A 25,885-nucleotide genomic window follows, 5' to 3' on the forward strand; every position below is an offset into this window, starting at 1 on the left:
ATTGCCTTAATTTTATGCTATTAATTATCTCCTTTTACCCACTGGGTTTGGTTATCAATAACAGTACTAATTATAGTACTATCTTTAGGCAGCATACCAGCTCTGGGGTAAGTGACTTCCTTTGCTGGTTCCACACAAGTCTACAAAGGGGTTATTACTGTCTCTATTTTACAGACAAGGAACACAAGGCAACTAACCTGCCTTAAATCACCCACTAAGCAACAGAACCACAGGGCTACACTTAAATCTATCCAATCCAAAGCCCAAGTTTTTAAAGACTATATTCAAGTAACTGACAGCCAATTCAAATACTCCATCTTTTGGTCTGCTCTTTAACACTAACTAGAGTTTAACAGGGGTCGGCAAATCACAGCCCACCACATGACCCAAGAAGTCTACAATATTGACTATCTGACCCTGTACAGAAAAATTTGCTGACCTTTGCCTTAAAAATCAATCAATCTCAAATGCTCCATTCTGTTTACTGAGGTCTCTTTAGTACTTGAGTCCAGAGGATTCTATGACACAGTTTTGATTCATGAAAATATTTCTTTTCATTGATTTATGTAAGTGACCCTGAGTAATAACAGTTGGAAATCAACTTTGGGGAGAAAAATGCTAAAGAGCTGTGCTTCTAAAATACCCACCCTCCTGGATCACTCCATCACTGCTGGTTAACCAAAACCCAAGGAGAGTTTTATCCACCATGAAGAATTTGGCCAATGGGTCTGTCCCACTAAGTGCAGACAAAAGTGTCCATGGGTCTCTCTCTGTCCATGCTGATGGGAGATTTGGGAGGAAGCCCTTTACCAGCACGCAAACTGAAGACATGCTGTTTTTAGATGGTTGCCAGCATGCTAAGTCAATGGAAATAGTGACGAAGAAGTAGTAAGTAAGGCAATGAATAACTTGTCGTTTTATTCATTGTTTTCAAACGGAGCAAGAGGTGTTTAGTAATTTTTGTATAAAACAGATATCTGAGTCATCCCATCAGCAGGGAGTTCTCATGAGTCATAAACACATGCTGGTCCAAAACCAGGTCTTTCCACCAGCTCAAGAATATGCCTAGAATCATAACGATACTAAGTCACCATGCTATCCAGTTTGAATGTAAAAATCAGTGAATCTTCACGCTCTGACTCTACCTGTGTGCTCAAATGTACTAGGCACACCATGTGTCCATCAGATAGTGGCTCAAAGCTACAGGAGAAGGGCTGAAGGAAACAGCTACAAATTTCAAAACTATCACTAGTTTGCTATGTAAACCTATACACGTGTCATCTCCTGTGTGAGCCTAAGATTCATCTGTAAAATGCGGTATTAGAATTGGATGCCTCTGTGGTTCCTTCCAGCTCTATAAGTATGTAGAATGGAAGCTGCCCTAATAGTATAGAAACAACCCTTGAAAATTTGGATGACCTATTACTCATAATTCATTATATCCAATTATGCAATTAGTGTTATTGTAATTATCATTAATGTTATCACTGTTATTGGCCTTACAGCATAATAATAATGGCCAGCATTTGTTAAGTATTTTATATGTGCCAGATGTCATTTGTTGAAGTTTCTGGAATAAGTACAAAAAGAAGATTCTATTCTCTGCATGTGCAATCTATCTTTTAGACCACAGGTCAACAAACTATAGCCATGGATCAAATCTAACCCACTGCTTTATTTTGGTAAATAAAGTTTTATTAGAACACTTGATGAGCCAGGCTCATCATTTAACTACTGCCTATGGTGGCTTTTGCACTACAAAGGCAATGTTAAGTAAGTGCAACAGAAACCCTAAAACATTTGTTATCTGTTCCTTTACAGAGAATGTTTGCTGATCCACCTCATTTAGCCCCTATACTGCAAGCCTCTTGCCTACCTAGTATCCATTTACTACTCTTTTGTTCTAGTCTCCAATTACTCTCAGGACACCTCTTCTCCTCTACTCCTGACCCTCTACGCATCTCCTCTCCTTTCGGTGGAGCTGACCCATTGCCCATCTCAGGCCTGGAGAATCAGGATATTTCATCCTCATGACCATGAAGATTTAGGGGTAGGAACGTGGGATTCAATCCTAAGCCTTTTGCTGGAAATAGTGGCCCCAAAAAGCTCCTTTTTGCTGACATTTCTGAGCTACTAGGATGCAAGTTCAGAGCTGCCAAGAGCCTTCATGGAAATGACTTGCCTGTGCTTTAAAATAAAGAGAGATGGAGAAAAAAAAATGCATCTTGATGATAAGATTTTAGCCTCTGCATCCAACTCTGCCTAAGCTACTGGTAGACTTTTTAACTAATAAGCCAATACCTTTCTTGTTAGTTTAAGTCAAATTAAGTTAGGCTTCTAGTACCTGCAACTAAAACAAAACAATCCTTTGAAATTGTCATAATCATTTTCCCCACTAAGACTTTATCTGCCCCAAATCACATAGCCATGAGTGGCAGAAACTAGGATCCAGGTCTACACTGAGCTCTGCAAGATGAAGGAACCAGTGTCTAGAGCTCTACAGAAGATCTGGTTAGGACAGGGACAGAACCAACAGGTTATTTTCCTATCTTTGAAGAAGGAACATTTCCAATCACATCTCTGTTCTTTAGAGGGCAGCTCTTTGGGAATTATCCTGTTTTCCACTTCTGACTATCCCAAGACAAGGTCCAGCAGAGTCCTGGCTCCTCATGTGGTAACTTGGAGGAAGTTGTAACGGAAAGTGGTATCATAGCCATTTCTCAGCCCTTCATTCTTGCTATACTTAACAGGGGGGAAAAAGTGCCATTGAGAAAACTGACCTCCTCCTGTTAACACACTCAGCTGCTCAGCAATCAACATATGTGTAATCAGGCAGTCTTAATGCAGGGAGCAGGAGTGTGGGTGAGGACCCTTCTCAGGCAAGGAATGAATGAAAGCAGCCTTTGAAGAAGCACAGATTCTGTGAAATCTCACCTAACTTGAACTATCCATCCAGCAGGGCATTGTAGGGGAGCAGAATAGGCCACCCCAAAATAGGCCTCTTTGGCACAAGAATTATTTTCAGCTGAAGGCAATCGAGACCTACCAGACTCAGGAAAAGCTTTTTACCTCCTAAACTGCCTAAAAGAATTCAGAAAGCAGGTCTGTACCAGGAAGGGAACTATTATCAGAGATAACATTTTCGTCTGCAAGACTTATCTGTACAGCAGGGCAAACACATTTTTTACCAGACATTTGCTCTTCTTCTTTTTCTGGTTATTGTTGCCTTTCTCCTCCTTGAAGCCCCATCTCTTCCTTTAGCTCAGGATGGCATGTACGTCTCAATTGCCTGGCTGCCTTTGGGTCTCATAGCTTTGTGGGGCTCCTGGACATACATATACAATTACATTTGTTTTTCTTTTTGTTACAGGGTGGAGTCGGGGGGTCTCAGTCAAGAACCTAGAAGGGCAGAGGAAAAAAATACATTTCCTCCTCTACTGTATCTTCTTATATTCTGCTTTAAAGAGAAAGAATCCAGAAGAAATAGTCTAGCACAGGGTATGGAAACAATCTCTCAGAAAGGTCTTTGGTTGGTGTGTGACCCAATGGTACACCTTCACCAGGTGTAGAACTTTAGAATAAGAACCAGACCTCAGAGAGGCATCGTAGGGGACATGCAAGATCCTCTGTCAGGAGTGTAACTGGCCCCAACACACCAAACCAAGAGAGTGAATTTCAGAATTTTGAATGATTTTCAACCATAAGAGTTAAGCTTAAGTTGAGATGGAGGATGGATGGATGAATGGATGGATGAATGGATGGATGGATGGATGGACAGATGGATTACAGATAATATTTCTGGAAGGATAGGACACTATTAATAGCAGTGGCCTCTGAGGCAAAGAATGAGTACATAGGCATCTCAGGTGAGAGAGGGACTCACGGATCCCTACATACTCTTTAGTACGGTCTGAATGTTATCCCATGTGTGTTTATTACTTTTTCAATAGGAAGATTAAAAATAAGAGGGAATTACCAAAAATATATTTAACAACAAACCCCTTTTAGTTCTATCTTCTAGTGACCCTAAAAGTTAAATGACCAGAGCCCCATTTCTCTGGGCTGCCTGGATAAGCTTTTTCCTTCGAGGCTTTGTTATACTGGCCAAGCAGACATTCACCCTGGTGTGAGTTTTGCTCACGTGTCACTTCCTAAGCAGAGAGGAGACACAGGACCAAGCTCGTGCCAGGCAAACATGTTACACGAGACCTGTTGTTTTTGGGTCTACCCTCGTTCAGAGGTAAAGGTGAAAGGGTGACATCAGGGAGTCCAAAGTTCCAGCCACAAAAACTCCAGTCCATTTGCACACAGCCAGGGACAGGACAGGGCTTCCCTGGCCCAGAGATCAAAGGGGTGGACTCAGCCTGCCTTGACTCTAAGGTACTTGAAGTTCTTGGAATGATCTGAGCTCCCCATCGACCTCACTACAGCCAGTGGGCAAAATTTAAGACTTCAAGAGAATAGGACATGAAGCGGACTGTGCAGGGTGACTGTGAGTCACTCTGTCCCCCACCCTAGGTATACACATGTACAGGTGCTTTCCATAGGAAGAAGCTGAGTGGGCTTTATGGCTCGGTGCTACTGCTCTCTAGCTGAATGAACCTCAGCAACCCACTCTGATCCCTAGAGCCTGTTCCCTTATCCATTCAAGGAAAGAGGATTGTAGAGAAGCTTAAATTAGATGGCGAGCATTTCTTCTACAAGCCTGCCACATAACAGCAATACTGTCCTTTTCTTTCCCCCTTCCCTTCGCCTATTTCAGAAATAAAGAAATGCTTTTTAAAGAACTCAATTGGCTGAAAGACAACAAACTTCTATCAAAATGAACCTTCAGACTTCTTAGAAAACTCTGCAGATGCTCCGAAGAGATTCAGGTCTCCCGGCTCTTACGTAATAAGTTACGTAAGGGTCATCTTATTCCCCCAGCGTGCCCTCCCGGATTACATTGTGCAGGCTAAGGTCAAAAGGAAATTATGTAAGCATAATCCTAGGAAATCGGCATCCAAAGCAGGGCCCAGTTCAAGAAGCAAACCAGCAGGACGTTACCGTGATTCTCACAGGCCACAAACTGCTAAAAGTATAAAACACAGTTTGAGTACCTTCGGTTGAGAGCTGGGGAGGGACTCCTGGAAATATTTTGTAAATGGTGAATCATGGGGTCAAACAATCTGAATAGAGGCAGGTTTTGCAATAGAGCAGGGTCTTGAAGGTTATCTGCATAAGCTGCATATTAACTGCCTCACTGGGAGGTCCCGGCAAGGTGCCAGAGAGGCAGGGGGAGGAGCCCTGGAATTGTGACTTGGGGCAGGCACACTTTACCTACAAGGATGAAACTATTTCAATATTTTAACTACTGGCTGCATATCTGCCCTGGAGGAGAGGCATTTCTGAAACAGTCCTACAAGTGAAAATGTTTGAAACCATGTCAAAAAACCACCAACACACAGCACTGTACGTAAAGGTCCTCAACCATCTTAGAAATCAGAGCAAAGGAAATTAAAATCATTTACACATCAAATTCGCAAAACTTTCTCAAATTCGTCACATCTCTGATTGGCAGGGACATGGGAAATTAAACGTGGGTGTCTATGTTGGTAAGACCAGGGTGGAAGGAGGGTCAATTTGGTAGTTTTTTTTTTTTTAATTTTTTAAATTTATTTATGATAGTCACACACACAGAGAGAGAGAGAGAGAGGCAGAGACACAGGCAGAGGGAGAAGCAGGCTCCATGCACCGGGAGCCCGATGTGGGATTCGATCCCGGGTCTCCAGGATCGGGCCCTGGGCCAAAGGCAGGCACCAAACCGCTGCGCCACCCAGGGATCCCTGGTAGTTTTCATCAAAATAAAAAGTCTGCAATACCCTTTGACCCAGCAAAAATATTTTTCTTAAAATCTGTCCTGGAGAACTACGTGTGCGCATACACAAAGACGTATATTCTTCGCAGACTTGTTTGTAACAGTAAAAACTGGGAAGTAACCTGACTTCCACCAAATAAAGGAGTGACTGACTATATTCAGGTATGTTTTGATGCAATGAAAGACTATGTTCCTGTTGAAAAGAATGATGCATTGACATATGAACTGACATGGAAAAATGTCCAAAATATAGATATATAAAAATTATTCATGAACTTGTACATTTACAATGCATGGAGAGAAATTCTGGAAGAAGCAAAAAGCTATTTGTAGAGGTTACCTCTGGAAATGGGACTGGGCTTCAGAATCAGGTATATAAGGGGTCTTTTTATGTTTGTGGAGGGGTTTTTTGGTAGGTTTTAGCTTTTAAAACAATGTTATGTTCCTGTATTATACTGTATAATTAAAATTTCTAGAAAAAAGTAAAATAAATTAAAAAAATAAAATTTCTTTTGATAAATGATGAATGAGCCATCTAAAATGTTTGGAAGAGAACAGTGTTCTGTTTTTTAATGCAGGAAAACACTAACTTTTCCAAAGATGAGTCTCAGAAGCTTCCATGTATAAAAGAGGTTACCAGGAGGTAATAGCTCTATGTGCTGAATTCACTTCCAAGCCTACCTGATGCAGAGAGTTGTCACAAAAGATCAACTCTGCAAAAATGATTCTGAGGTTTATGCTCAAGAAACATAGCAAATAATCTGTCAGGAGACACCAGGGTTTATTTCTCACAGAAGGAAGGTACTTCCTGGAAGAGAGTGGTACCTTCGGTTCTCCCCTTTAAAATGACAGGAAAATACAGACTCTCTTTTCCTAGTCTTAATTCCACTTTGCTTTGATCAGAAGAAAAGGCAGTTGCCTCCCATTCACATACGGTCTGGGTTGAAACCCCGTCGCTGCCAAGATGACGGCTTACCGCTCTCCTCTCATGGACCCTGACACCAAACCCATTGGAAACATGGCATTACTGCCTATCAGAAGTCAATTCAAAGGACCCGCCCCTAGAGAGACAAAAGATACAGATATTGTGGATGGAGCCATCTATTACTTCAAAGCCAATGCCTTCTTCAAAAACTATGACATTAAGAATGAAGCTGATAAATTTTTTTAAAATGAAGCTGATAGAACCTTGATATATATAACACTCTACATTTCTGAGTGTCTAAAGAAACTCCAAAAGTGTAATTCCAAAAGCCAAGGTGAAAAAGAAATGTATACACTGGGAATCACTAATTTCCCCATTCCTGGAAAGCCTGGTTTTCCACTTAATGCAATTTATGCCAAACCTGCAAACAAACAGGAAGATGAGGTGATGAGGGCCTAGTTACAGCAGCTGAGACAAGAGACTGGACTGAGACTTTGTGAGAAAGTTTTTGACCCTCAGAATGATAAACCAAGCAAGGGGTGGACTTGCTTTGTGAAGAGACAGTTCATGAACAAGAGTCTTTCAGGACTTGGACAGTGAAAGGAGCCTGGGCAGACACTTTCCACAGCTGTGGGCAGCGTTTTACAGCAAGATGTACACAGTTCTTTGCCTTTATCTGAGAAAGTTTTATACAGAAGAAGGGAAGTCTTCTTCACTTGAAGAGCTCTTTATCAAGAACTTGGGTGGGGGGAGGGAAGAATGGGTTGTTGAAGGGTGATTTGAAATTTTCTGCAGTATTAAGCTGGTGCTTAATAAGTAATAGTAAAGAAATTTCTAACAAGAAAGAAAGAAGAAAGAAAGAAAGAAAGAAAGAAAGAAAGAAAGAAAGAAAGAAAGAAAGAAAGAAAGATGGATGGAAGGAAGGAAGGAAGGAAGGAAGAAAGAAAGAAAGAAAGAAAGAAAAAAGAAAAGAAAAGAAAAAGAAACTGCTAGCCTCTAACTGGCCCTGGTCACTCAAGGTCAACCCCTTGGACATCTTCTCCAGAATCTGATAATAGTGACTCTAGGGTGGGACTGCAGTTCGCAAGGGGGACCCTGACCTACTGTGAAGTCTCACACAAGTCACTGAGAGCTCGCTGATGGGTCAGAATTGGCAGCAACCCATCTGCACATGGGGACAATTAATAATAATGATAATGATATCTGTGTACCAGGAGCTGACCTCTCCATTTTGAGACACACACACACACACACAAACACACACACAGAGAGATCTGGCATCTGGTGTTTTCAAAGGTTTGATAAAATTAACAAGAGATGCGCCAACACTGTGAAATCTCTAGAAGGCCCCTGCCGAAACATCTATGGCCGTGCCCTGGCGATCATTTCACAGCATTTCCAATGTCTGGGACCCAAGGGACACAGCCAAGAATTGACCCCACTGAGAACCCAGACTCTTGTCTTCTATCATCAAAAAAAATTTGGGGGGGATCCCTGGGTGGCTCAGCGGTTCAGTGCCTGCCTTTGGCCCAGGGCGTGATCCTGGAGTCCCGGGATTGAGTCCCATGTTGGGCTCCCGGCATGGAGCCTGCTTCTCTCTGCCCCCCCCACTCTCTCTCTCTCTCTCTCTCTCTATATATATATATATATATATATAATGAATAAATAAATTTTAAAAAATCTTTAAAAAAATTTTTAAATTAAAAAAAATTTTTTTTACATCTAAGACCCAAATATGATCAATGTCATTAATTTGCTCACTGATTCATCCATTCAGATATTTACCAAGCATCTCCTTTGAACTTGGCACAATTCTAGATGCAACAGATATAGCAGTGAACACAATGGAGGCTAACCTACTAAAGGCAGGAGCTAATAAACAAAGAATCAGTGTCATATAGCAGTAAGTTCTATAAAGAACAAGGATATGACCTGTTGGTGAATAGGATAGAGAGTGATGGGTACTATTTTATACAAGGTGGTCAGGAAGGTGACATTTAATTAGTGACTTGAAGAAAGTGAGGCTGCCCACGTGGGATCTTAGAGAAGAGTATTCTGAGAGAGGGAACAGCAAGTGCAAAAGCTCTGAGGCAGGAGCAAGGTGGTGAATTCTAGGAACTGCAGGAAGGATCTCCTCCCCACCTGCACGCAGGCAAGCTAGTGCCTGATGGAGTTTAAGGGCCATCCCCCTGGAAATGCATATGCAGAAAAAATTTCCTTACAACTCCAGACCTTGGAAGCCCTTTATCTGTGGTCCCTGGTTAAGAATCTCTACTCCAACCATTGAAGCTTGTTGCTTCAGACATAGCACTTGGTTCCCGACTGCCATCCCTCCTGGGGGGAGAGACCAAGAGGTGACCACATCCCTTCTCTAGACAATATGCTGGTTCTGAATTTCCAAAAGAATCGGAGGCTCTTCCCTCAGTCTGGGGGCCTGAGAGATTAACCTGAGCCAATGAGGAGCACATCCTGCTCACTGCCCCTCCCTCAGGACTAGTAAGGACTTCTTTTATTTCTTTTGTTTTTAAATTTTATTTATTTATTCATGAGACAGAGACATGAGAGAGGCAGAGACACAGGCAGAAGGAGAAGCAGGCACCCTGCGGGGAGCCCCATGTGGGACTCGATCCCAGGACCTGGATCACACCCTGAGCCGAAGGCAGACGCTCAACCACTGAGCCCCCCAGCCGCACCCCATAAGGGCTTCTCGAGTTCCGAGCACCCTGATTGGATCAGATTCCTGCACCCCGAATTGGAAGTGACCCAGACGCACTTTTAAACCCCAAAGGCAGTGAGATAACGGGACCACTCAACTGTGCTTCGCAGCTGTTTCAGAGAGCAAGAGACTGACAAGTAGTTTGGGTTCGTCTGTAAGTTGAGTTTTGAATGCCCCAAGGGTAAAAAAAATAATAATAATAGGAGTGATTTTTAAAAAACAACAAACAGGCTGATGTAAGCAGCCTGGCGAGTCCAAGCAACCCTCTTGCCTCTTCCCTAGCCCATGTCTCATGCCCCCCCCAGCCCCCTCCTCCTGTTGAGACCATCACACCTAATAACTCTTGCCAAGGACCAGGCTTCCAAGCACAGCTTGACCATAAAACACTTCGTAAAACATGTGAACTTTGCTCCTGCTTTTGCAAGCACAGCCCTGCCCTCTCTCCTTTCTCCCCGTGGCGAGGCACACCACCCTCCTGCTCTGTGAGTCCCCTGCCCAGGCCCCAGGAGCCCCAGCCCCTCGCTCAGGCCCCAGAAGCCCCAGCCCCCTGCCCAGGCCCCAAGAGCCCCAGCCCCCTGCCCAGGCCCCAGGAGCCCCTGCCCCTTCCCCCTGCCCCTACCCAGGCCCCAGGAACCCCAGCCCCCAGCCCAGGTCCCAGGAGCCCCAGTGGCCCCGGCCCAGACCCCAGGAGCCCCAGCCCCCCTGGCCCAAGCCCCAGGAGCCCCAGCCCCCCATCCAGAAGCCCCAACCCCCCACCCAGTCCCTAAGACCCCAGCCACCCTGGCCCAGGCCCCAGAAGCCCCAGATCCCCCGCCCAGGAGCCCCAGCCCCCCACCACCACCCAGGCCCCAGGAGCCCCAGTCCCCAGCCCAGGCCCCAGAGCCTGCAACCACACTGTCTGCAGATCGCATCTTCTCTGGGGAGGAGCCGCTGGCTATTTTCATTCCCTGATGCTCCTGCCAGGCTCGCTGGGGACCAATCATGACACCACCCAGGAAGGTTGGAGCCTCAGCTGTGAGGTTCCTGGACCTCGAAAGAATTGACAGGGACAGGCAGGGGAGAGAGACACTGAAGCTTATGATCCCCACGCCAATGCCCCAAGAAGTACACACCTGGGGCTAGGACAAGGGGCTGGCAGGGTCAACTATGACCTCCCTACCTACCAGACTCATTCCTTGTCTCTTAAAAGAGAGAGAGAGAGAGAGCTTTATTGTGTGTTTATCAGATTATATAAATAATATGCACTTTGTTTATAGAAAGATGTAAAAAAAAAAAAAAAAAGTGAGAATCACCAGGGGAAATCACCAGGGGAAAGCCCGGAAAGTCTAAGGAATAGCCAACGCTTGCAGCAAGCACTGTTCTAAAGTGCTCGGGACTCATCTAAACTCATTTACTCACTTATGAGTAACCACTGTATGAGAGTGACATTATTTTAAGACCCATTTTGCAGATGACAAAACAAAGGCACAGAGAAATGAACTTGCCCAGCTCTCATGGTTATTGAGCTGAGGAGCTAGAATTCGAACCCCGACCCACGTTCTTAACCCATTTTAACCATGACTACCTTCCCCCTGAGGCACCTATTTCTAGCCCAGCTCCCGCTGCCCCGGGTTCTCAGCAAGAGCAGGGAAGGTTCCCACTCCGTTCCTCCTCCTGCCAGCCCTCCAACCTTTGTGAGCCTCCCCCTTCACCAGACTTGACAGCAAGCCAGACGGAGCAAGAAGCCACTTTGAGCCCATCAGGATATGTTGAGCATCTAGTTCATGCCCCGGACGATGGGGACATAGCGACTGGCCCCCAGGCCTCCACCACAGGGGCTCTGGTCCACTGGCAGAGACATAACATACAAGCAAGAGCAACTAGCAGCAGAGCTGTGACCACACCGTAGGCCTCTTGGGGACAGGTTGGCATCATATGCACTGGGGATTTATGGGAAGTGTCGCAGAGCCGTTGAATGACGGAAGACGTGAGGTAGTAAGTAAGCCCCCGAGCCAGTGGCACTGACCCCTTCCCAAATCTTAGAGAAGTCAGGAAGGGATTTCCAGGTGAGATGACAGCTCAGCTGGGACTCGAAGGAGGCAGCAGGTGGGCCGGGCGCAGGGGCAGGACCCCACACAGCCACCCCCACACCATGATGGGCCCTCAGGCCGGAGAAGTCCCGTAGGCCCACAGCAGAGGCAGGTTCTGCAGGCAAGGGGCAGGGGGGACCCCACAGGGACTCGGAAGGACAACCAGGCTCGGATCAGGTGCTCCCAGGCCAAGGGAAGGAACCCCGCCCCCCCCGCCCCCCCCCCCCGCCCCCGACGTGGGAAAAAGAGGTATGGGAAGACAGAGACTCGAGGGCTGACACTTCACTTAGCTCTCACCCCAGGGGCCAGGCAAGAGAAAAGATCCTAAGGAGGGTGACAGTTGAATCTCTCATCACAGGAAGGAGGAGGAAGAATCCTCAGGAACTGGAGTAGGAAGGGGTCCCCAGGAGCGATGCTAGGGCCCTTCCCACAGCAGCGTTCCTTTCGAGCACCCGCGCTAAAGGGGCCTCGCAGCCTGCTCTGGCCCGAGCCCCTCAACACACCGGCTCCCGAGCCCCCTTCCCTCATCTCAGGGGCCTGCAGATCCCCGTGAAGACAAGAGTCGTCCCAAGCCGCTTTCACCTCGTGGGCAAAGTCCAAACCCGTCCTGCTGGCTGCCCTGACCGGGGGTGGGGAGAGATCCCGAAGCTGCATCCCGACTCAGTGACCGAGTCCTGTATTAATTAAGCCATATCTGCCACGGACACGACCCCGAGAAGCGGCCACACGGGCGCCCATTTGCCCTCCCTGCTTTCAGTAATTTGCATTTATTTTGTTGTGATGCGGACTCCCGTAGAGCAGAGGCAGTCGTATTTATTTTTGTGCCAGGCGCGGTGCCAGGTGGTCAGTGGGTAAACAGAGATCACGGCACTCAGCAAATGTTTGTGGAGTGGATGATCAAACCCATTTGTTCCTGAGAAAAGTGATGACAGAGGAGCCAGATGCTGAGAGCTTTCGGAACGCAGAAGCGGCGGGAAGGGCCTCTTCCTTTGAAGCCAGCCCTCCGGCCTGACCCTGCCCGGTGCCAAGGTCCCTGTGACGGGTCTGGGCCCCATCTGCGTGTCCCAGGCCGGCTCCAGAACACAGCCAACGAATTCTGGAATGTGTGCGCTGAGCCTCGCTAGGAGTGGGCCTGTGAACCCAGGCAAATGCCAAAGTATTCCTCAGGCATCTGCTTTTCCAAAAAGGAGACATGGAATACAGAAAGCAGAAGCACGCCTGGCTTGGCCTCTAGAGCCATCTAGAAGTGGGCTGGGCCAACAGACTCTCACTCTGAGGGGCTCCCCTCGAGTACTGACAATGAGCAGACTTCACATCCCTCTTTGCTATCCCTCAACCCTCGGCAGGGAGCCCTGCATGGAGCAGATGCTCAGTGGATAAGACAGAAACACTGCATTTTAAAAACTCCCGAACGGATGAGGAGGAGGGCAAACAGGTGAGAAGTGATGGTGCAAGAGGCAAGTGACAAACGCCCTAAGAGGGGATAAGAGGAGACACGAAATTGCTAAAGGAAGCAGCGTGGACGCACATCACTGCTCCTGGAGCAACGAAGACAAAGAGGTTGATGGAAAAGTTCAGGACCGAGTCACAAGCTCAGCAGGTGCGCTGAGGCCGGAAACCCTGTGGGCAGACTTTTAACAGGGAGAGAGGAAGGGAGCGGGTGCTTTAGGCAGAAGCAACGGAGAACACAGCTCAGAGGCAGGAGGAGAAGGGCAAAGTGGAGACACAAGAGGAACATTTGTGGGAGGCGAGTCTTGGAGCTGCCGGGAGCGAGGTTAGAGCCAGGCCCACGAACTGGGGGGTGTCGTAGGAGCCCGGGTGGTGGGATGGGGGGGCAGTATGAGGCCTGAACTAACGGATGGGTCATACAGATGAAAATAAAGATTAAAAGCCAAGGCCAAGGGCGCTCAGGTGACTCCATTGGTTGAGGATCCGACTCCTGATCTCAGCTCAGGTCATGATCTCAGGGTTGGACTCTGCGCTGAACGTGGAGCCTGCTTAGGATCCTCTCTCTCCCTCTGCCCCTCCTCCCACTCACACATGTTCCCCCTCTCTCTCTCTCTCTCTAAAAATAAAATAAAAGCCAAGGCCACATGAAAAGGGAAAATCAGGAAGGAATCAAAAGCGCAAAGGGAATCAAAGGCCCCAAGCCCCCAGGAACAAGAAATAAAAGGGAAAGATGAACAAAGCAGCAATTTTCCACGAGTCCTTAGAAACAGGGGTCCCTTATGTGGCCTGGGGAGCACAGCCTTGTCTGGCAAATGCCCAGGGCCAGGAAATTAAGTACTCAGGTGGCTCTTTCTGGTGCAACCTGTGGCGCAGCCCTCCTTGTGTCAGCTCCTCTTCCTCCCTTCCCCTTGTGGGAAAATAAGGAGGGGGATGGCCCTTCTGTCCTAGATTTCCAGTGCCCTTTGCTCCAGACAGCCACCCAGGGACCCCGGACGCCCCTGTCTCTCCATAGCAAGGAAAGTTTCTAATGTGCTTACTCCTCCTAGGACATCTGCATTTTAAAGGAGGCCTGCCCCACATGCTTAGATTTCCAGCACATTCATCCGCAATTTCCCATCTGCTGCCCGCCTGGGAGGGGACGTAGCACACAGTCCTTGGGCCCAGGGGGCTCACAAGTTAGCTGCTGAAAAGGCCAGTCCCGTCTGTTTTGCAGGTATCTTTTCCAGCAGGGGGCAGAAGTCCTAAATAGTGGGAGATCCACAGACTTGGGATGGTCATACATGGGTTCTAGAGGCAGAGAGACCTGGGTTCAAATCCTAGCTCCGCCACTTACCAGCTAAGAAACCTGGGGTGAGTTTCCTAATGTCTGAGCCTCAGTTTCTGTCATCTGGGAGATGAATCCCTGAATGGGATCGGTACGGTGACTGGCTCGGCACAGCACCTGGCACAAGGTATAGACGCAAAAACTATCTGCCAAGATGTTCCAGGAAATACTAGAGGCTCACTACTGGCTTTTAGGAAGTGCCCAATGATTCAGATGATAAGAGGACACCTTCCAGAGACTGACTCATGAGCTCTTCTTGTTCTAGTTCCTTATTTGTAGAGGAAACCACCAAGAGACTCTCTTCTTCTACTTGTTCTTATCTTGCAGGATGTGGGGGGTGGAAGTTAGCATGACATTTCTTGAGCATGCAATGCGTCCAGCCTGGTGCTAGGCACATCATAGACTGCACCTCTTTTAACCTCACAGCCCAAAAGGTACAACCGTTCACCCCAGATGAAGAGCGAAAGCAAAGAGAGAATGAAAGTCACCCACGGTCCTATAGCGAATGCACAGCTGGCTCTCCAACAAATCACCTCAGCTGCGTCTCAGCTCCTGACCCAAGCCAGGCCTCAACCCCAGGTGCCTGGAGATCCTTCCAAAAATGCACACCAAGATAAGACATTATCCTAGCTTTTTGACTTAGGGCTCTAAAAAGCTTGGCTGAAGCAGCAAACCTTTAGGTGATTTATTCCAATACTCTTAACTGCCCTGTCAAGCCTGATTGGGAAGATGCCTGGCTGGGGCTGGAGTCTCTCTCTCTGGTCTGGATCCAGACCTCAGGGTGGGTGACCTCCTGCCAGGCATTAGAGGCCCCCTCAACTCATGGCCTGGAAACTACAATGGAAAGAGCCTCGAGGTTCCATTCTTTTGACCACCCTAAATCTTCAACCAACCACCTCTCTGGGAAACCATGCTAAAGCCTGCCAACATTTCTATTTCCTTTCAGAGATTTATTCTTATAGAGTAAGAAACGCATCCACCCACGACCCTCATGTAATGGAATCAGCTGATCCGGTCTTCATTTGAAAAAATCAATCATAATAATATACCAATGATCACTAACACTTACTCTGAATCAGGTACTACCTTTCAGTAACCCACTGAAATAGATGTTATCATTAGTTCCACTCTATAGATGGGAAAACTGAGGTTTGGAAGGTAGAGTAGGTCAGTGAAAGTCAGGCAACCAGTTAGTGGCAAAGATAGAATCCAAACCAGAAACACTCTCTTCAGGAGGCCAGTCTCTACTCACTGTGTAATGCTTTCTCCGGGGAAGCTGGCCCAACTTCGCACTCCTTGTCCACCCGCCTGAGTGACCAGCACATCTCCACTCTCGTACATGGCACATCGGTTCCTGCTGGGATGTGGAGTCTGTCTGAAGAACGTTCCAGACCAGCACATTTTCCTACCAGTGTGGACATGTGTGCCAGCCATTCCACCCCCACTCAGCCCCGGCCATGGGGTTAGTAAGCTAAAAACAGCCTGGTTTTCAAGCAACAGCAAGTGACCTCATGAGATACAAGATTCGGGTTGAGTACTTTGTGGGTACATTTAAAAAGCAAGGCAGAAACTTTATAAAAAGTGTACAATTTTAGAAAAATCGTGCGTTGCATTGAGATGCAAATAAATAAATAAATAAACCAAGGAATGAATGAATGAATGAATGAATGGACCCAAAAGGTCCCCCGTGGCTGTTTATCACAATGACAGATGGTTTTTATTTCCTTATGGAGTCTCTCCTTTATGTTCCATCTCTCTACAACAAACACGAATTAACCTTTATCCAAAGAAACCAAAAAAGTTAGAAAAATCAGCTGATGGAGCCCCCCTCCCTCAAAAAGGCCTACATGACTCAGAATAAAGACAAAGAACTACTTCATCTGGAGGTAACGTCATTGGCACATGTTCCCTCACCTTGCAGCTCCCACATTGTGCCCTGGTTATGACTTTACAGCTCCGTCTAACACGACTCGGGTTTCAAGCCTGCCTCTGATGCTGAGAATGTCTGCGTGGGGAGTGAATTACCTTAACCCATCCATGGCGCCTTTCCAGTCGGAGCGCGGCCTTCTGCAGTGGGAAGGTTTAATTACCCAAAGCTCTGTGACGCAGTCAGCCTATTTTTGGTCGGCAGGCGGGACAGGTTAGCTCTTTATCCACTCCTGCCTTGGCCGAGCCTCAGAGGTCACAGAGAGGAGGCATTTTCATCCTGTCCTGGTGCCAAGCCAGTCTTTCTAGAAGCCACTCCAGCACTGGCTCCCGAGGAACCAGCCGGGCTCCAGCTCATTTCCCCCAAAGGACTGGTACAGTCGCTCCTCCAAGGATTGCCACCCCCCCACCACCACCCCCACCGAGCTAGGGCTGGGAAATGTCTCAGCATGTACAGGACTGGGCAGAGGAAATGAGCTGCCCTCGCTTTGTAATGCACTTTAATGGACACATTTCACTACACGGATTAGGTGAGATGGCAGGGGGCGAGCTAACGTGGGGGATAAACCACACTGCAGGAGAAAGAAATGGGAATTTGTGGGGGATAAACCACACTGCAGGAGAAAGAAATGGGAATTTGTGGGGGATAAACCACACTGCAGGAGAAAGAAATGGGAATTCGGGGCAGGGGGCTGGAAGGGAGGGAGAAATCTGGGGAAGGAAGGGAGGGAGGAGTCTGAGTTGGGAGCAGGAGGTCCCATCAGTACACAGGGGAGTCCATGGAATAAAATGATAGCCAATGAAGACTCTCCCAGCTGGGAGGAGTGGCCGAGGGATTTTCAACAATACTAACAGCAGTAATAATAATAATGTTGATAGTAATGACAGCTCACACTTACAAAGCACTTACTACAGGTATCCTTCCAAGCGCTGTCCTGCAGACCCTCAACGATCCTGTCCAGTGCCTACAACTCTTATCCCCATTCGATAGAGGAAGAAACTGAGGCACCATGAGTGGTCTATCCAGAGTGACACAGTGAGTGTCAGAGCTGGGCTTTGAGAATCTCAGCCCGACTGCACAAACTTTGTTCTTAACCATTTGACCACGCTCCTTCCCTAGGACCAGCAGCAAGGCCCAGGGTTCCATCATACTCCGCTTGCTGCTTTGTCCTGCCGTGGGAGCCACCCCTGTTCCTTCGCTGCTGCTCGGACCCGAGGATCGGCCACCTCTGCAGCGTCTGCAGCCCTGGGGCCGGGGACCTTGGGGAATGGGGTGGACCAAGATGCTCCCCCGGGGAAAAGCAGCCTGAGCTGAAGGAGATGTTGTAGAGAGCATGAAGGCAGAGGCGGCCTCAGCTTGGAAAGCGCCTTGGACAACTGCAGGAATCCCTGGGAAGGGGGAGAGATGCTCTGCAGCCCTCTGAATGTGAGATGGGGTTTCAAGCTGGTTTCACTTAAGTCACAAAGGGCGACAGGAACCTAAGCTAAGCTGGAGGATTCGTGACATTTCCAGACTGACACTTGAATTTAGTAAGTATTTGATTTCCTTGGTTCTAAGATATGCTTTTATTTTTAACATCTTAAAATTTCTGCAATTGGGATGCATGGTGTTTCTCTTTTCACTTTAAAAACTATTATTAAATCGTTTAGGCAGCTCACCACCAAGGGTGATTGAGAATGGAGGAAAAGCAGCTAAGAACCTTCTGGTGGGAGCAGATGGAGCTGCACCAGCGTTGTTTTCTTGTCTCCTTACTACTGAGGCTTCCACTCCTCCAGCCATTTGTACAAATGCACAGAAGCAATGCCCCACCTTTACCTCACTAACATCTCCTGCTTGTCCTGATCTGAGCTCAAACATTGCTTCCTCGGAGAAGCCTCCCTGACCCGAAAAGACCAAGTCTAATTCCCCTAATCCATCTGTGTGATGGATTAATGTCCACCATCCCTCACCAGACAGCACCCCTAGAGAGGGTAGGATTTGGCCTTTTTTCCCCCTCCTTCACCATTAAAAATCACCAAGTAAGAGCACAATAAGAATTTCAATAGTTTTGTGCCCCATGAGTAATTTGAATCTTGAACATAAAGCTAGAAGGGATGCCTGGGTGGCTCAGCTGGTCAAGCATCTGCCTTTAGCTCAGGTTGTGATCCCAGGGTCCTGGGATCGAGCCCCCGCGTCAGGCTCTCTGCTCAGTGGGGACTCTGCTGCTTCTTCTCCGTCGGCTGTTCCACTTACTCTGCACTCTTGCACACACACTCTCTCTTTCTAATAAATAAAAGTTTTTGAAAAAATAAAGCTAGTAGATAAATGACTGATTCTTATCTCAGATGATCAAAAGTTCCTTTCAACAGTCCTTGGTAAATATCACCGCCAACAAGGGTGGGCATGAGTGGCTATATTTATTTGGATTTAGTAATCCTGGAAATAGGTAACAAAAATTTAAATCTTTATATGCACAGAACTGGGAACCCCATTTTGGGAATATGGTATATGTGGAATAAGCTCCAAGAAAAATAAATTCAATTCAGACGGAGATGGTCATTTGCAGCACCACTATAAACACAGAGAGTGGAAACGACCCAGTTCAATCATTGCAAAAGGTTAAGCAAATGATGCCACAGCAGTGATAAAGTAGAACAGAAATATTAAGACATAATTTCTTTTTTAAAAAGATTTTATTTATTTGATAAAGAGAGAGAGAGAGAGCACAAGCAGGGGGAGGGGCAGAGGGAGAAGCAGGCTCCCCACTGAGCAGGGAGTCCCACGTGGAACTCATCCCAGGACCCTGGGATCATGGCCTGAGCCAAACGCAGATACCTAATCTGCTGAGCCACTCAAGTGCCCCATAAAAGACGTAATTTCTCAACCCATATTCCCATATGGCAACCAAGTGCATGTCCATGAAGCTGGGCATAAGGCAGGTCCCACACACAGCCCACACAACGTAAGATGGACATAAGAAGGGAGTTTAGGACAAGAATTCAGAGCAAAATAACTCAAGTTCCTTTTTCTTTAGCAAAGGAGGGGTTGGTAGCCTCAAAAGCAGATCTAAGGGATAAAGGCATGGAGCATAATCTCAAATACATATGGTCCTATGTTATGACCACGAGGTGAGGCATTTTAATAATAATATCTTCTGGTTCATGGATGACAGGGGATTTTTTCTTCTTAGTTATGCCCTTTAAACAATTTAGCAATTCTCTGCAATGAGCATATAGAACTTTTATAATCATAATATCAATAGCCTTGAAAGAAAAAAAAAACTATAAACAAACGAACTGTGAGGAATTAGTTTTAAATAGTGAGGAGAAATGGGCCAAAAGGTACACAGAATAAGTTATTTATATCATTGTAAAAAAGGAAAACCATGGGGTTCCTCCCAGCCTCGTATCAGCCATAGTGCCAAACACAGGCTGAGAGCTCTCCCTCAAAATTCAACTCTCCCACACTTGATCTATTCTTTCTGATTTCCTGAATTCTTGCTATCAGCAACCTCTACTTCATTTGACCTACTACTATTCTTAATCAACTTTTTGGGCTTCTGAAAACAGAAGTCAACATTTAAAAGGATAGAGTATTTGAATATTGACCCAATTCTGATCATTCTGTTCCCAAAACCTAGTGAACATTCAGTAGATAAAAATGATCATCAGCTTTTTTTTTTTTTTCCAATTCTGGAAGATAAAAAGGAGTAATATAAAAGGGAGAAACAGCCAGAGAAGCTGGTGGTCTTTGTAACACCCACACTCTGTGATGCAAGAAGGAGAAATACTTAACAGGATCACAGGGCCACATGTTGAACCAAATCCCTTATGTATTTAGCAATATCAGAAAATATCTTCCCACCATGCAAACCAAGCCTGCTGGCCTTCCCACCACACCAAGTCCAGTTGACACTGCAATATTGCTTGTGCTCTGTTTTTGAATATTTGGACCCAAGAGCCTTTGCATCAGGGTTAACTGGTTGATGATACAATCTTTTTTTTAAAAAAAAATTATTTATTCATGAGAGAAACACACAGAGAGAGGCAGAAACATAGGCAGAGGGAGAAGCAGACTCCCCATAGGCAGCCTAATGTGGGATTCGATCTCAGGACCCCGGGATCACACCTGAGCCAAAGGCAGACACTCAACCACTGAGCCACCCAGGTGCCCCAGTTGACAATACAATCTTAATGAAGTCATTCACATTATTGTGTATGTACAGATGGAAATAGAGCTTCGCACAACGGATAAATCCCACAAGAGCTGGGATTCATGGCTTTTTACCTAGACCCGGTTCTTCAGCAGTATTTCTGAAGACAAGAACATTAGAACCTCTAGAAAGAGTGGGGCTGAATGTAGAGGACGGACGTACACATCAAGGATGAGGTCTCCTACTTCTAGGCACTGGAGTTCTTCAAGATGCAATCACAGATGATGATTTTGGTAAAAGGCACAACTTTTCTAACACGTAACTAACCGTCTCATCAATGTGTTATTTAAACAAGCCTTTAAAGGGGAGGAAATGCTATCCAGAAGATAGAAATATGATGCATTCATTCACGGACTCATTCAATACACACTCATCAAGAAGCCTACCCTGGGCCTGGTTCATCGTTGAGCACTGGGGTGCAGGGACCCCAGTCCTGGACCCCAGTGCAGGACTTTATTCACCACCTTCCTGAGTCATTTCAGAGCCTTTTTTTTTTTCTGATAAATCGATTACTCTTCCCAATTTGTACTCCTCTTTTCTCTGAAACTACATTTCTAGAGAGAAGCTGGCTCACGCGAGGAAGCTCACGTTACTTTAGCCTCTGGGAAAACCAAGCATCCTTGCCAAATATCATACCAAAGGAGGCACTAATGTGCGTTTTATAATAACCTGTGGTTCCACCTTTCCACTTCTCCTTTTTACTCCAGGAATACAGTGATTCCCTCCTTCTCATCGCCCCTCACCCCCCACCCCCACCCTTCCCAAGATTTCTGACCTGACCATCCTCTCCTCTCCAGGAACGCACTGGCCACCTAGCGCCGCAACCAGCTCTGTCTTCCATCCCGGTCCCCCCTGCACCCCAGAGGAAAATCTGTCAGGTGTTTTAAAGTTTACCTAGCCTGGGGTCTGATGTCAAAGAAGTAACAAACTGTCCTACTGACTGTTGTCATTTGGCTGGAGCACTCAAGGTCACTAAGGGTTTGTTTGAACATTGTGCAATTATGAGAGGCAAAGACCTCATCAGGATCATCTTAGCTCTTTGATGTCCTTTTCCTCTCCTTAAGCAAGAATTACAGCTGTTCAATGTCCACAATAGCCAAACTGTGGAAGGAGCCTCGGTATCCATCGAAGGATGATGGATTAGGCAGCTGTGATCTATGTATACAGTGGAATATTCCTCCGCCATTAGAAACGACAAATACCCACCATTTGCTTCGATGTGGATGGAACTGGAGGGTATTATGCTGAGTGAAATAAGTCAATCGGAGAAGGACAAACATTATATGGTCTCATTCATTTGGGGAATATAAAAAATAGTGAAAGGGAATAAAGGGGAAAGGAGAAAAAATGAGTGGGAAATATCAGGGAGGGAGACAGAACATGGAAGACTCCTAACTCTGGGAAACGAACTAGGGCGGGGGGGATAAGGGGAGGTGGGCGGGGGGTGGGGGTGACTGGGTGACAGGCACTGAGGGGGGCACTGGATGGGATGAGCACTGGGTGTTACTCTATATGTCAGCAAATTGAACACCAATAAAAAATAAATTTATATAAAAAAAAAAAAAGAATTACAGTTGTTTCCTCCCTAGGTTTTGTCATCCACGTGGCTCTCCCAGCAGATCACCCACAAGGCCCTGGCCAGTCGCTCACCTACCAGATGATCCTCTCCCAGTCCTTATCTCTCCGCCTCCGTCTTCCAGCCTTGCATCCACCCGTGGTCATTAACCACTCCATCCTCGGCAGCCTTGCTCCTAGATGTTTAAGCCTCATCAAAGTACTGTGTCTTTAACTCCTAATTGCCAATGTAAAAGGAAGAAACCTGTTCCTTTTAAGGTCCGGAGATGTTCTGACCTTCTAATCCTTTCTCTATGCTTAAATTCTCAACATTCTACGGCTTCATTTATTCACGGGCTTGGTTGAGGGACCTCGGTTTTATATTCTCATTAAATGTAAAATGAAAGGCCCGCTTGTTGTTTTGCGATAGATTTGAACACCAGTCCCCAAGGTCACCTTCAATGGCATCCGTGGGTAAGAGCACCCCTTCTCGGAATGTGTCCTTTAGGACACTAATCTCCCCAAATGTTCCTGGATTTAAAGGTTAAGGGGCCAAGTAAGAGTGGAAAGAGCTGCTCACACTTGAAGACTCACAGAGTATATTTGTGAGTAAAGGCTTTGAGAAGTTCAGTAGGAAAGAAACACGTTCAACCAAACCACACCCAAGGTTACTGGAACGCAGAACATATCTTACTTTTTGTGTGTTTTATTTTTCTTCTACAAAAACTATAGACATGCTATAGATTTGCTGATCCAAGGAACATAATCTGGGAAGCAATAACCTGCCATATAAATACTGAGAGGGGCCTAAACCTATGCTACACAGTTGGACTTATTTTTGTGGCATGGAGAAATAACTAAAGACTTTCACTCAAAAGGTCTAGTGGGACGCAAGCAGCCTTGAATTAGTAATCTGACCGCAGTGGAGTAGAGAAGATGGAGCCTCATTTCTCAACTGGGATAGAAGGCAGCGGGAAGGGGCCAGGGGGCCATCTGGACCATCAACTACCCCAGACGCTAGACATCCAGGTGTTTTGCAGGTAACCAGATATAGAGCCCCCCACAACAGGGTCTTTGCAGGGGCCCTGCATCCTGAAGTCTTGACCCACTAGATACACACCCTTCACTACATCTGTGCCTCTTTCACAAGCTGTCTCTGGCCCTCCTCTGGGCCATTTCAACCCCAGTCTGAAATTTTCACAAGCACTGGTGCACCTGGAAAAGGACTGTTACTTTGTCTGGGTAAGTAGGCAGCAGGCAGGGGACACCTTTTGAAGCTCCACTTGAGACTTCAATTCCATCTCCACCACTCAACTCTGATTACTTAACAACTCTGAGCCTCAAGTACGTCATTCATAAAGAGGGATAATAATAGCAATAATAAGAATAATAATATCTCATTGGATTGTTGTGAAAATTAAATCAGTCGACATACATATAACAGCATGCAACACATGGTAACTATTATACTTTATTACCATCGTTATTGATTCATCTCACAAATATTTCTCTTTTTTTTTCTTTTTTTTTAATTTTTTTAAGTAGGCTCCATACCCAGCATGGAATGGAGCCCAATGTAGTGCTTGAACTCATGACCATGAGATCAAGAGTCAAGAGTCAGCCATCCAACCAACTGAGCCACCCAGGTACCCCGTCCCACACATATTTCTTAGGCAAAACAGTTATTGACTTTATGAGCTTTTAATGTCCTCTGAACAACTCTGGTATTGAGAGGTGCCAGTAGAATCCATGGCACATCCACAGCAAGATCTCGGCTCTCCTCGGTAGCTTGACCACCATGTTGAAATCCTTCTAGCTGCCACAACCACATCCTGTCTTGGTGGCATCCAGCACTGCGGTGTACTAATACCAGCTAACCTGCATGGAAGCCTCACTATGTGCCGGGCCCATTCAAAGGGCTTGTTTAAAAATCCTTCAACAACTCTGTAGAGTAGGCACTACTAGGACTCCCATCTCTAGACTAGGAGAAGGCACCGAGAGGCCAAGTAACCTGCCCAAGCTCACACAGTAACCTAACGGCAGAGCTGGGATTCAAACTCTCAATTCAAACCCTGAGCCCGTGCGCTTGACCACTGGACCACCCTGCCTCTCCCCAGAGCCGTTTACTACCCCCCCAGAGCCTGTATGCCAGGTGGAGGCGGAGGTGGTGGGGGGTGTGAGGCACAGAGGGGACAACGGCCTGTGGGGTGTCACGAAGAGCAAACAACCAGCTAACCAATTAGTCAGGCGCAGCCGGCGCAGTACTCACATTCCCCCCCACCCCCCACAGAATGTTCTGAGGTTGCTGCAGACCCGGGGATGGCTGAGGGGGAGGCAGGCAGCAGGCTGCTCCCTGGCAGGGAGGAAGGGGTCCAGCTGGAGCCTGGGACACAGTTAATGAGAGCAAAGCTGCTACAGAGGCCTCTTTTGCTGAGTTGCCAAGAGGTTTTGTTAACTGGCACAACAGGGGCTCATCCGAAAGTCTCAGCTATTCGGGATCCAGAAGCCGAGGGTGCTTTAAGATCCCTGCAAGTGGCAGAACCCCAGGATGCCAGTGCCCACAGGGACATCTCGGACAGACCTAGCTCCGTCTCCACGGGACCAACACAAGAAGGAGCACTCAGGGCCCTCCCGGGCCGGGGCTTTAGGCTGAGGGCTGAGGGCAACACTGCATGGGGGGATTAACCCCACCTCACAGAGGAGGCATCAGAGGGAGAGCAGGATGCCCCAGGGCACGGGCCAGCTGCAGAAGGGCGCCCCAGCCTCAGCCCCTGCACTCATGAGGTGATTTGCACAAGAGGAGCACCCACACCTCTGGTTCCCAACTCCTCCCGCGGAGCCGATGCAGAGCCGCACGCGCACCCTCCTGGGTGCTGATGATCCTCCTGCTGAGAGAAGCTGGGAGACCAAGCTGGGGGACCAAGCCGGGGGACCAAGCAGGGGGGGCCCGGGGCTCAGACACCCGGGACCCGGGGCCCTGCGCTTGTTCCCCTCACTGCTTCTCTGTCTACGCGGGCTGGATTGAAAAGCAGCTCTCCTAACTCTGGGAAACGAACTGGGGTGGGGTGGGGTGGAAGGGGAAGTGGGCAGGGGGTTGGGGTGACTGGGTGATGGGCACTGAGGGGGGCACTTGGTGGGATGAGCACTGGGTGATATGATATATGTTGGCAAATTGAACTCCAATAAAACAAAAAAAGAAACAAAAAAAAGAAACAAAAGCACCTCTTTGGCACAGAGTCTGCTCCCTCCAACAGCAAGAACACCGTATGTGGCCCCGACACAAAGAGGGAGGACACAAGCCCCCCCGCTGTTCTGGAGCCGTTGGCCAGGAGGCTGGCAAGCAGCAATCCTCAGCGGTTTCTTTCAATCGCCCCGGCGGGGGGTGTTGGGGGGGGGGTGTTAAGCAGCTGAAAGTTCCCTTTGTGTTGCTCCCACAGACATTTCTGGAAGGGGTCAGTCGGGGGTGAGTCATCGTGCACCCAAGGAGACTCGCACTGAGGAGCCAGCTCAGACACTGTGCTTCAAAATAAATCCGTGCTCACCATCTTCTTACTAGTCTCCTGCAAGCGTGCTAAGGACCTTCGGCCAACGGGGAGAAAAGTTCTTTGACCCCGTAATGGTTCCGCTCCTTCTAAAAACCTGGTAAAAAGTAACTATAGCCAAGCCCCTTGTTTCTTTTCAAAACTTTACGGGGAAACGCCAGGTACTAAACAATCCAGCAAGGCAATCACTTGCTCGGATGGTCTTCTGGCATTTGAGTACACTAATCGTACACATTACTCTGTGCCTCAGTTTCTCCATATGCAAAACGGAGATAATCACGGTGTACGCGTACTCGTAGGTTAGTATGTACAGACCCCTATGTCCCGGTG

The 25,885-nt window shown here is 47.2% G+C and overlaps 1 protein-coding gene, 1 long non-coding RNA gene and 1 pseudogene across 6 annotated transcripts in view; 2 read left to right on the top strand and 1 right to left on the bottom strand.

Moving 5' to 3' along the window:
* SLC1A2 (solute carrier family 1 member 2) overlaps positions 1-25,885 on the bottom strand; it is a 151,703-nt gene that overhangs the window by 78,252 nt on the left and 47,566 nt on the right. For 2 of the 5 annotated variants that reach the window (XM_077863597.1, XM_077863595.1), the window contains exon 2: positions 15,593-15,715. The exons of the other annotated variants lie outside the window; for them this stretch is intronic. In XM_077863597.1, the coding sequence (XP_077719723.1) occupies positions 15,593-15,715 (123 nt within the window). The remainder of the gene's footprint in view (positions 1-15,592; positions 15,716-25,885) is intronic. 5 annotated transcript variants of the gene reach the window in all.
* LOC144293433 (actin-related protein 2/3 complex subunit 3 pseudogene) lies at positions 6,808-7,437 on the top strand (annotated as a pseudogene).
* Positions 17,000-22,419, top strand: LOC144292777 (uncharacterized). Its single transcript, XR_013360130.1, has 2 exons — positions 17,000-17,796; positions 22,049-22,419. It is a non-coding gene; the product is annotated as an uncharacterized LOC144292777 (long non-coding RNA).

The sequence above is a fragment of the Canis aureus genome, chromosome 21, assembly GCF_053574225.1.
Source record: "Canis aureus isolate CA01 chromosome 21, VMU_Caureus_v.1.0, whole genome shotgun sequence".
Classification (NCBI taxonomy): domain Eukaryota; kingdom Metazoa; phylum Chordata; class Mammalia; order Carnivora; family Canidae; genus Canis; species Canis aureus.